Source organism: Triticum dicoccoides, chromosome 7A (assembly GCF_002162155.2).
Source record: "Triticum dicoccoides isolate Atlit2015 ecotype Zavitan chromosome 7A, WEW_v2.0, whole genome shotgun sequence".
Taxonomy (NCBI): domain Eukaryota; kingdom Viridiplantae; phylum Streptophyta; class Magnoliopsida; order Poales; family Poaceae; genus Triticum; species Triticum dicoccoides.
In genome coordinates this window covers 69,204,410-69,216,593 of record NC_041392.1, presented here as the reverse complement: position 1 = coordinate 69,216,593, position 12,184 = coordinate 69,204,410, and the positions used below count along the sequence as shown (strand labels likewise).

Sequence of the window (12,184 nt, the reverse complement as noted above, 5' to 3'; positions counted from 1 at the left end):
CAGCTCGTTTTCTATTCGGAGTTATGTCCATGAAATGCACCCTAGCAACAGCAAGTAAAATTTCACAACTGAAGAACCGGATAAATAAAGGAGAATCGACCTGCCACAATACTTGACTCGGCATAACTATGCAAATCTACCACAACACAATTGGCAACCAGCTGGGAAGGAATTTTATTTCCATGTTAATGCATAGAGAAACTAGCATCCATCAAGCCTCATATGTTAAGCAAAAAACGCTGCAATGTAACACCACTGTCATGTCATCAGACCACAGCAAGCATGAAACACAGAGTACAGAGGTCCGTGATTGCCAACCAAACATCAATTACTTCATGGTTGCAACAGAATGGTACTGTAAGTAGTGTACTAACTACTAACTTGGACACATAGCTAATCATGGAACAAGAGTCGACGGGGCGGATATCCAAACACTGAAAACAAACCTCAACGGTGCCTTGCATGCACAGACCACAGGAACAGGACATTCCAATAACTTCCAAGGCAATTTGCGTCGCACGCACCTGTTGTGGCTTCAATAGTTTGCACAAGGAAATTTCAAAATTTCAAAAGAGACAAAAGGTCGCCAAGAGAAAACTCAGACCCTCTCTTGAAACGTCCTTGAAGACCGGAATAGCAGTGACCAGCGCTATGGAGACTTCACCTGCCCGTTTCACATTCGCCATTTTGGAATGCACCTCCTCCGCCGCCAAAGTTGAGCCAGAGGACAAAAGGATCACCACCTGCTTGAGCATCAATGCACTCTCGACGAAGTATTTGAGGAAGGCGAGCTCACTTCAATCCCCTTGGAAATCATGAAAAATCAGCTGCTTGATGCGTGAACGGGTGCATTCTATGGCACCAGAGTCGTGCCAGAACTTTTGGTTGAGCTTGCCAGTTGATTGATCAGGCTTTCCAGACTGAAAAAAATCCCATCAGTTAAATGCACATGAAGTTCTTCATCAGCTATATTGATAGGAATTAGTAATATACTACTCCCTCCGTTCCACAATATAAGACCTTTTAGCTATTTCGAAATATTGACTGCATACATACTGTACTAAAATGAGTGAACATACATACTAAAATGTGTCTACATACATACGAATCAAGAAAAAGCTAAAAGGTCTTATATTAAGGAACGGAAGGAGTAGTATGGGATGATAATGGGCACATGCACTGATGCACATGAAAGCTGAAAGAGGGTCTCACCTTGATGTAGAGTGTCTCGACATTAGGAAAGCATCCGAGGACACTGGGAATCATGTTGGCATCATTGCGCACTCCGAAACGCACCTCCAAAGCCAGGACTGTCACACTTGTTACCATGGTTCTTGGGCTCACCCTTGTACCAGCCTGCCAATGCAATTCTTTTTTTGACCCGAACCAACAGGAGCTCTGTCATTGCACTATAGGAGAGGGAAAAAACTGTACATTTTAGAGATTACAGATGAGCGTAGAGAGAAGGGAGAGGGCCAATGCAATTCACATTGCAACCAAATTATTAAGAGAGGAAAACCCCACAAATGGAGAGTTTACAGTGTCCAAACAAATGGAAGGATCAGACGAGGCACCTTGATGATTGTGTTGCCGATCTCGAGGACGTGATTCCGTGTGTCCAACTGCAAGTATGCCAACAATTGCAGCTTGGGGGCATGGCCAATCTTGACCTTGGTGCATCTGGCATCACCGGTCCAACCTTCCAAATTGATGAGGCGCTCAAGGAGTGGGGCGTTCACCACGAAGATCTCCTCCAAGAAGGACCCGATGATCTGCACGCACCGGAGGCTTTGGCTGACAAGGCGCAGCCGGAGGGTGAACAGGTTCCCTTCGACGCAGAGCGTCTCCAGCACCGGGCTCCTGTCGAGCATGAAGTCCAGATCCCGGCTCTCGACGACGACGCTGTAAAGCCCGAGCTCGCAGAGGTTGGGGAAAGAGACGCCCGGCGGGAGCCCGGCCGTGCTTCCAGAAGCAGAGGTGGAGGCGGGTGAGGGTGGCCGTGGGCAGGAACGTGGCGGGGAGGACGACGTCGAGCGGGGAGCGGCGGTTGACGAGGACGAGCTCCTGCACGGCCTTGGCGGCGAGGAGCTGGAGCCAGGGCGCGAGCAGGTGGCGGGACTCCTCCGTGCAGCTGCCGGTGAGGTGGACGCAGCGGAAGGGCCCCGGGTGCGCCTCGAGGACGCGGGACAGGGCGGGGGCGGCCGGGGAGGAGGAGAGGTCCGCGTCAGCGAGGACGAGCGGGGCGGAGCGCCAGACCCCGCGCCAGTGGCGGGAGAGCGCGGCGGTGCGCGCGGCGTCCTTGACTGGCAGGAGGGAGACGACGCCGCGGAGGAGCGCGTCGGGGAGGCGGCGTCGCCGGGGGGGAGGGCGGCGAGGCGGACGGCGGCGGAGACGGGCGGGTCCGGGAGGGTGTGGTGGGTGCAGAAGAGCAGGCGGGCCAAGATCTCGTCCGCCTCGTCTGGGTCGCGCCCGGGGTGCAGGAGCTCGGCCAGCACCGCGGCCCTCGCCCCTAGGGTGCCCTGGGCCGTCGGTGAAGACGAGGGTTTTGAGCGGCGCGTGCGGTGGAGTGGAGTTGGAGCGGGGACGGCGGAGCACAAGGGGAACGAAATGCAGAGGTAACTGGCCCCCTTTCATCTGCCCTCCAATGCAGATCCAACGCTTTACATTGTCCCAAGGGAAAACAAGCCACAACAGCTACAGAAAAGCACAAGCATAGAAACATAGCGACATGGCACAGAAACAACGGCTGCAGAAATGCACAAACTGGCCAAATTTGTACTCCCTCCGTTCCAAATTACTCGTCGCAGAAATGGATGTATCTAGAACTAAAATACATCTAGATACATCCATATCTACGACAAGTAATTGGGAACGGAGGGAGTAGCACTGAACACTGAAAATGTGTAGCATTAGTATATACATAAATTTTGATGCTTCAGATTCTACAACCGAAAAATCGAACCGCTACAGAACAACAAATTTGTAGCAAGCGGTACAACTGAACAAATGTGTAGCACTGAACAATGCATATATTAGGCAAGTCTGCTTGTACACTTGGCTACAATTTCATCCAAATAATGAACTGGATGCACACATGAGCAATGAACTAAACATTCAGATCATGCTTGTAGCAGCAAGCAGTACTATAAACATTCGATCTAATAACCATCTAAACTCTACAATTAGTTCTTGTTTCAGCTTTAAAACGCTTTGGCTCACGCTCACGATCGGGGTTTGCCCTTTCCTTCTAATGCCCTCTTTGGAACAAACAAATCTGCATGAAGTCGCCTTCCGATCAAATTTGCTTAAGTTGGTGCATCTTTTCCTCGCATCAAAACCTATGTGACCTTCATATTCTACCCAAAACACCCAAGCCTCATCTGAATCTCTGAATCTCATACCAACTTGAGGTATCCTGTTTGCTTTAGTTCACTGCTGGGCAGATGAGAGGGGGGCAGTTACAAAACACCCAAAACCCATTAAATGAAAGCTGCAAAACACCCAAGCCTCATCTTGCTAGAGGCAAGTCACTGTATCTCAGTCACCCCTTCTTTGCTTCTGCTTGTCACCTTTAATTTTGTGTGTTTATTGTACACATCCTAACATAGAGATAGTATGCCTACCACCTGCATGCATACGAGTTAAAGAGGGAAGCATGTGGCCTCTGCTGTAGATCTGTGCAAGCAACAACATTGATGCCTTTGCATAATTTTCTGTGATACTACTCCCTCCGTCTCATAATCTAAGACGTTTTTTGACACAACACTAGTGCCAAAAAACATCCTGCAAAAGTACAAACAAAAATAGTGAAAATAAGCTCGTTAGGAGCCCATCCAAAATCGTGCATTATGGGACGGAGGGAGTAGATCCCAATTAATCTTGCATGTGCACCCATGCCGATGTTAATTGTCAAGATATGGCTGGCTCGACCACTATACATGTTGAAAAAACACCCACGCCTTGAACGTATCCTAATGTCTGAAAGTTGGATAGGCTGGCCCTTATGTAAGGACTATATAACCCCCAATTTTCATGAAATGCAAGATGCTCATTGAATGATAAGAAATCATATGGTTTGTGGAACAGAATCATTGAATGATAAGAAATCATATCGTTTGTGGGAAACTATCACAACCATGATTCACTAATTTTCTCGATACATCACCAAAAGTAGTATGAACTATGAAGTATGAACATACCAATTAGGGTCAACAAGATTCAGTGATCTTGTGCGCCCACACTATAGACGGGTGGATGGATCAATCATCACAGGCTTTGTGGTTTACAGACACAGGGATAAATCAAATGCACATCTCTCCATCAGGTTCAATGCGAGCGAGCCAATTGCTGCAGGGCCCATGGACCCATGGCACCCGCAAGTGCTATATATACACGGCAGTACGTGAGGGTGAGACACAGCAAAGATAAAGTACCTTGGCCATCATGAGCATAGGCATTGCCCGAGTTGCGGCGACCGCTCTCTTCTCATGCTGCTGCCTGATGGTTGCACTTCCAGCTACCGCTGGTGTGGCCAGATCAGGTGGCAGCAGTGGACCGCTGTACAACGCCATCTTCAACTTCGGCGATTCGGGGTCCGATGCCGGTAACTTATGTGTTGATGGCCGGCCCGGTCCTGCCGGCCTGTTGGGCATTTTCACCCGTCTCCCCTACGGTGTCACCTATTTCGGGAAGCCCACTTGCCGGTGCAGCGATGGCCGGGTTAACATCGACTTCCTGGGTAAAAATGCAGTGTCCAAACATTTCTGATCTGACTGGGTTCAAAAACCTGGAGTTGCCCATTTTATGTGGGCATTCCGTGAACTTCTTGTTAAAATGTCATCACACTGACATAGTTTAAGTGAGTGCAGCGCGAGCGTTCGGGCTGCCATTCCCCCTGCCATCCAAGGCGCCCCGCAAGGACTTCCAGCGAGGGGCGAACATGGCCATCATCGGCGGCACCGTACTTGACTACAGCAACGCCAGCCTCAAGTTCACTGCCTACGACGGCTCCATGAACACCCAGATCGACAATTTCCAACAATTGTTGCCTTCAATCTGTGGAACACAGCAGAGTAATTAAACACTGAACTCGTTCTAATATATTCAATCATTTGATCGACTGATTTACGCACACGAGAATATTTTCTTTGGTGCCATAACTAAAGTTTACTAACTTAAATATGTGCCTGTATATAGGTTGCAAGATGTATTTGGCCAAATCCCTGTTTGTGTTTCAGTTGGGGGAGAATGACTACAGCATCCAGCTGGTGAATGGATCCACGGTAGACGAGGCCAGCAAGAACATACCCAGAACAGTGAACACCATCATATCTGGTGTGGAGGTAACTGCAAAGCTTTATAGTTCTCCCTCTGTTTGCAGGCTTGTCGTTTTTTACCTGAACATGCATACCAAGTTACCAACGAAATAATTAGTTAGGTTCAGTTGGACCGAAGTATGCTACAACAGTAACAATATCTCAAGCACGAGAAGTACAACTATTTTGGAAACCATGCCTCACAGATGGAAAAGTGACAAATACATGAACAAATAAAGTGGCCAGCCATGCAGTTTGTATCCTAACATATGCTCTAAACATGCAGAAATTAATGACACTCGGCGCAGTTGACATTGTGGTGTCAAACATCGCTCTGATGGGTTGCTTTCCATTTTACCTGAGCATGTTCGAGAGCTCCAACAAAAGTGACTATGACAAGTACGGGTGCCTGAGAAACCACAACGCGTTGTTCAAAAGGCACAACTCTTTCCTCCAGAGCAGCCTCCCAAAGCTTCAAAAGAAGCATCCACACGCACGGATCATGTATGCCGACCTCGCAAGCCACATCTACCAAATAGTGCAAGATCCCAGAAAATTCGGTGAGTCTCGGCAACCATGTTAGCGATGCCTTGCAAAATGAGCAGCCGGTGATTCTTTCTTTCAAAAGAACAATTATTAGTTGGGAATTCACTCAGGAATAATTGAGCAACCTGCCAAATTCAATGATTCAAACGTTACTAGGCTCAAGAATAGGAACAAAATTTCAACGTTTCAGTGTTACTAAAATATTTATGTTTCAGTTAAAAATCAATATCACTTGAATTTGGGCCAGGTTTTTCAAAGTTTGGGCCAGGTTACTCAAACAAATACCGGCCTGAATTTTTCAAAGTTTGGAAATTGCGGTGGCATTTCTTAGAATCGCCATAATTGGAGTGGCATTTATCAAATTAACCCTTAAAGGAAATCAGGCCGGTATTTCTTGAGTTTCAGTTAAATTCAAATGTAATTTCAGTAGTTTGAGCAAATTAAACACCAATATCAGTGTTCTTTTTCTTCTCTTCCTGTTGTTGCTACAATTCAAACTGAGAAAATGAAATCGTGAACCCTGAATGTCACCTAAATATTGTTAGACTGATTTCGGTATGCAGGCTTTGAGACTGCCTTCATGAGCTGTTGCGGAAAGGCCGGTGCACCGCATAGATTTGATCTGTTCACCTTGTGCGGGATGGATGGCTCGAGCGTTTGCCATGACCCAGCGAGCCACCTCCTCTGGGATGGAATGCACCTGAGCGACACCGCTAATAGACGGATTGCCGAGGGCTGGCTCAGCGGCCCGTACTGCCACCCACCGATTCTGCAGTGAAGGTCCTAGCTAAATGGGTGCATATAAACACACAAAAGGACTTTGGTAACTGTATGCATGTGTTGTTTGTACTTCCTTTGTAGGGATATCCTATGTACCGAGATTACAAAACAATATTGAAACATGCTGTTTTCTGGTGCTGATTAATGTGGTTGATGCAAGCTATGTACACACATGCGAGTGGACGCGGGGCATCAGATTCCCATGCGCGCCCAACACCACAAATTCTATCCATGTGTTCGGCTGATTCGCTCGGCTTTATCGGTTGTGAAAGAGTGAATGGGTCAGAGTAAAAGAGACTAGTGCACACATACTTGACTTACATGGTGTTATGTGCAGATACCCCGATGTAAATCAACATTCTCACCCAGCTACATGCATCTGTATTTAAAAATAGAGTTGTATTTGTGTGATTTTAATTATTGTAATAACTAACAAAGAAAAACTTGGATAATAGTTGTATCCAACTATTCATCATGTGATTCTAATATCTGAGTAGGAGAATCTTCAGGGCTAGCCACCAGATAAGCGTTGACATGTCAGGCTGACTGGTTGCATTCCGTCAGAGCTTTGAACCGGCCATTTTGGTAACTAGTAACACCATGCCTCAAACATGGTGGTTTCGCGCAGAAGAAAAATAGCAATAATCGCGTGTAACAAGGTTTCCAGAAGTGGTGGCTTTTTGTAGTTTACTCATGTCACAATTATTATATGGGTCTAGAATATAGGAATCTATAACGTCCTAAGAAAAGACACTTGGAAGAAGCTCCTTGTAGCATCGTATAGTTACTATGTAACTGGGTTAGGTGACTTCTTCAGAAGCTAACTAGGTGTTAAATCTGCTTCCTTGTAGAGAATATAAATCAAGTCGCTAGAGGTGACAAAAATACTACTTGATGTGAAGTTGTAAATCGTTAGTAATTACTTCTGAAATAAATGGTATTTAAACACATACATACATACCTGATAGGTAAAGATGCAAGCAAGTTGTGAAGCCCACATACAAGTATATCAAAAGTCAATTCTATGTTAATCTAAAAAAATACACTAGGTTATCTTTTACTACACTTACATATGGGTTTATGCAGGCTCCCGCTTGCATCCCTAAATGATAGGTTCAAACTGCATGCATACTTGAACCGGCAGTTACTATCCCTTTTTCTTCGTGCTCCTCGTTCCCATGAGCAGCGAGCACATCATGTGCAAAGCTTTTTCATTGGTAGCGGTAGAGATTACACAAAATGGTATTAGAAACCTTCAACACCCCATTTGACAGTGTTGTATGACTCATGATTGCCAGTTTTCATTATCCCTGTTCCACAGTTCGTTTTTTCTCTCAAGTGCCTTGGTGTTGGTGGAACATAAGCAGCTCCCTTGGGCACTTATGTTCTTCATTCTGCAGCAAAACCAAAAAGTTGAAGTCAGTGAATGAAATCAAGGTAATTTGTCTAATAATAAAACAAGGAAACACACAACCAGCACATACAAACAATGGCGCATTCCCTTCTTTATCAAGATTAGCTCTTGTCCAAGTAAAATAAAATGGTGAAAACAAGGAGCCATCTTGTTTCATTTAGCCTATCATAGTAAAAGATACAATACTAGAAGCATATCTTCCGTTGGCTGCCCATAATAAACCAACTGGGAGTGTGGGACTGGCAGTGTCACAGTATACAGATTTAGAGTATATTGTTACGTTTAAAAGACAAACTATTCAGAAAAGAAGGGCACACAAAACCAAAACACGAGTGATATGGTCAAGAGCTCTTCTAGCAATTTTTCATTGTTATTAAGTCAGGATAATTTGATATATTGCTCAAAGGGGCTAAACAACTGGTAGGTCATCAAGGATAGCACTTGCTGCCAAGAGAAAGGCACCCCGAAAAATGGCATCATTTCATCATGCTAGCAAGTCTAACTCACCAGAGTTTAGTAGATTCTGCATCAGATTTCCTTAGTCATACGAAGTTCATAACTATAACCTAGCTCAACAATGAAAAACAAAAGGAGGAAATGAATGTAGATTAGTTGAAGTCATTGCCCATGTAGACATTTGTCTCAAGAGTCAAGACCAATATACAAGGGCAGTTGGCGCATTAAAACTTGTTACGAGGTTGAGTTAAAAATAAGAAGATATCCCGTGCCGTCTTACAAAACTTGGGCAAAATACAAATAGAAATTTTACATGAATATAGATAGGACAGCTTCCAAATGACCCCCCCTTGGCAGGATGATTTGCCTGAGGCGACAAACAAGGAACAGAGCAGAATCCTGCTGTGCTGTGTATCATTGTGGAACGCCTGGAAGGAACACAACCACAAAATATTCAGACATAAAAGGCTCACTTTCCAGGAGGTGGCCTCCCTCACTCGTAATGCCATTGACCGGTCATGACACCGTTGGAAGGCGTAGTGTCCAATTTTTTTGGAGTAATCTGACATATTTTTGCTTATGGTTCCTGTTCCATTTCCCATTAAAACAGGCCCCCACCATCAATTGTGACCACACACTATTTTCACCTTAAGTAGGCAGTGCTCTTGCCCAGTTTCTTGGAAGAAGAAAAAAAGGAATTATGTTAATAGACCAATAGAGGTGCTAGCTGGGATCAATGTGTCAATTGTTAACTGAGACCAGGGTACAAGACAACTTTAATCAGTTCGCAAATATCTAATCGTGATCTTCTAGTGTCCTAAACAAGGACATAATCACATGATGTCTTAACCTGATAACAGCAATAACCATTCTTCTTACCTAAGCAACAGTGTGCTAGTACCTAGTCAAGGATTTATAAACAACTTGTATTCACATGATAGGATCTGAAAAAATAATAAATCAAATACTTGTTCACTGCATATCATCCTGTATCATTAATAACGCTCAGCAAGGCATGAGCCAAGAAGTGCTCCAAAGAGATCAATGGTCATCAGTTAATTCAGTGCTCCACAAATACAACAAGGTTCCTACATACCACAATTCACCCTGAGCTTGGAAGTAGCCCATCCCTTGTCATGCCACGGAGGACATCAACCACAGCGTCCACGTTACCTTCTTTCCGATTGAGATCAATAAGAGCCTTCGATGTTTCTGCATCTGCTAGCGAACAGCAATTCAGCAACTCCTGAATCACGGTATCCGCTTCGACAGTCATCCCCTCTTCAAATAGGCCCCTAACCAATGAAATGGTGCTTGTTGAATTAGGAGGAAAACCACACTGCAGCATTTTCTTATGGAAGTTGAGAGCCTTCAGAACATTTCCTCCCCGACAATGCCCATGAATGAGTACACCATACACTGAACCATCCAGCTTCCAATCTCTGTCCAACATTGACTGGTAAACTTTGTCAGCTTCATTCATCAAGCCTTTCATGGAAAATCCCTTAAGAAGAGCCACCACGCTCTTAAACTCAGCTTTCCTGCAACAACGCATCAGGGCCTCATATTTAATATTGTCTGGAACAGGGTCTTCGTAGTACAGCTTAAAGAGTAACCGTTGTGCTTCCTTTGTACGTGCTGACTTGCTAAGCCCATCTATAAGCACACTGTATGTCACAACATCAGGGAGAACTCCTTTCTTTATCATCTCATCGTGCAGAGAAAGAGCTTTCTCAACACCCCCCTCCTTGCAATGGCCATCAATCAGCGTTGTATAAGTAAATTCATCAGGCTGTAGGCCGAGTTGAAGCATCTTCTCAAAGAGTTCACATGCATCACCAAGTTTTTTCTCCTCGCAAAGACCCCTTATGAGCGATGAGTAGGTGATTGCATCTGGAACCACACCTTTTTTCACCATTTTCCGGTTCAATTCAAATGCAGAATCTGTATCACCAATCTTACAGTACCCACTGAGAATTGTACTATATGTAACGACGTCAGGCTTCACTCCTTTAGCCTCCATTTCATCGACTAACTGCCCCGCTTCTTCCATTCTTCCTAACTTGCAGTAACCATTGATAAGCGCATTGTAGCACACTACCGAAGGCTTGATCCTGCACTCCCTCATCTCCTTCAGTGCGAGCAATGCGTCATCCAAGAACCCGTTCTTGCAGAACCCGTCTATCAGTGCTGTGAAAGCGATCTCATTCATCCGGAGGCCCCTCTCCTTCATCTGCCCCACCAGGGCAACTGCCCGCTCCAAGTTCCCAGCACTGCACATCGCGTGGATAAGCGACGTGAACGTCACAACATCTGGCGCGACCCCTTTCTGAGACATCTCCGAGAACACCGTCAGTGCCTCATGCAGGCAGCCTGACTTGCAGTACCCACTCACCAAGGTGTTATAACTGACCCCATCGGGGGCCAATCCCTCCCTCGCCATTCCGTCGAACACCTTGCGGGCGTCCTCCATCCTCCCCGCCTTGCACATCCCGTTCACCACCGTGTTGAACGTCACCAGGCTCGGCCTCACGCCGGCCTCACGCATCGCGGCGACGAGCCTCTCCGCACCGCCCCCGTCCCCGGCCCTGCAGAACGCGGCGACGAGCGTGTTGTAGGTGACGGCGTTGGGCGCGCACCCCGCGGCGCGCATGTCGCCGTCCACGACGGCGGCGAGCGCCTCCTCTCGGCGGCCGCGGGCGCAGAGCGCGCGGACGAGGATGTTGTAGGTGTACACGTTGGGGGCCACGCCGGCTCGGAGCATGGAGCCCTCGAGGAAGCGCCGCGCGGAGGCGAGCGAGGCGTCGGAGAGCGCGAGGAGCACGGCGTTGTAGGCGGGGAGGGAGGGGGCGTAGCCCGCCGACCTGGCGAACGCGAGCGCTGCGGCGGCGAGGGACGGGGAGGGGAGGGAGGCGTAGGCCCTGATGAGCGCATCGAAGGGCCGCGGTGGTGGCGGGGACGGGAGGAGGCGGAGCGCCGAGAGCAGGGCGAGGAGGAGCGGCAACGGCGGGAAGGAGGCCGCGAGGCGGGAGGCGGCCTGGGGCGAGAGCGGGAGGTGGCGCCGGCGGAGCGGGGACGGGAGGGGCGGCGTGCGCGGGGTCGGGTTGAGGAGCGCCGCGAGGTGCGCGTGCTGCACCGGGTGCTGGTGGTGGCTGCCGGAGGCGCCCGCCGCTTGCCGCGCGGCCGCCATGCTCAGGTGCGAGGCGGCGGCGCACGGGCCTGCGGCATTTGGGTCAGCTGGGAGTGCCGACTTGGTGGGACCCGGTGGTCAGCTGGCCACTGACCCAACGGCCGCCGGCCAAATTCACCGTTTTGACCTTAACGCTGGGCCAAAAATCTCACGATTTGGTTGGTTGGAGTTGTGTATTTTGATGGCATTTTTAATGTGAGCTCTGACACTACTTTTGAAGATTTCTTCCAAGTCCATGCTGAATTATTGAAACTGTGGTTTGTGATGTGTACTAACCCTTAGATTTTGTCAAATATTAGTGATTTGTGATGTGGATGACCTAGGGTTAGAGTTAGGATTTTACAAGAAGGATTCACGGCAAAAGAAACTGATTGTTACATAAAAGTCACTAGTTAGGAGTACAGAATCCCATTGTTTTGTGATCTTAGCCTGGCCCATAAGTTTGTAGCTGGTGGCGGCATGCTTAAGGTGATCCAGCCAAAA

The 12,184-nt window shown here is 47.4% G+C and overlaps 2 protein-coding genes across 2 annotated transcripts; both read right to left on the bottom strand.

Annotated features, from left to right (window-relative positions):
* Nucleotides 1-307: 307 nt before the first annotated feature.
* On the bottom strand, nucleotides 308-4,571 carry LOC119333123 (wiskott-Aldrich syndrome protein homolog 1-like). Its single transcript, XM_037606132.1, has 4 exons — nucleotides 4,434-4,571; nucleotides 1,575-2,627; nucleotides 1,213-1,356; nucleotides 308-920 (listed from the first exon to the last, which is right to left on the bottom strand). Exons 1-4 carry the CDS (start codon nucleotides 4,569-4,571, stop codon nucleotides 798-800), a joined length of 1,458 nt encoding a protein of 485 aa, XP_037462029.1. The 3' UTR covers nucleotides 308-797.
* A 3,074-nt stretch (nucleotides 4,572-7,645) lies between these two features.
* On the bottom strand, nucleotides 7,646-11,706 carry LOC119332056 (pentatricopeptide repeat-containing protein At5g39710-like). Its single transcript, XM_037605232.1, has 2 exons — nucleotides 9,608-11,706; nucleotides 7,646-8,035 (listed from the first exon to the last, which is right to left on the bottom strand). Exon 1 carries the CDS (start codon nucleotides 11,699-11,701, stop codon nucleotides 9,614-9,616), a length of 2,088 nt encoding a protein of 695 aa, XP_037461129.1. The 5' UTR covers nucleotides 11,702-11,706; the 3' UTR covers nucleotides 7,646-8,035; nucleotides 9,608-9,613.
* Nucleotides 11,707-12,184: the final 478 nt, after the last annotated feature.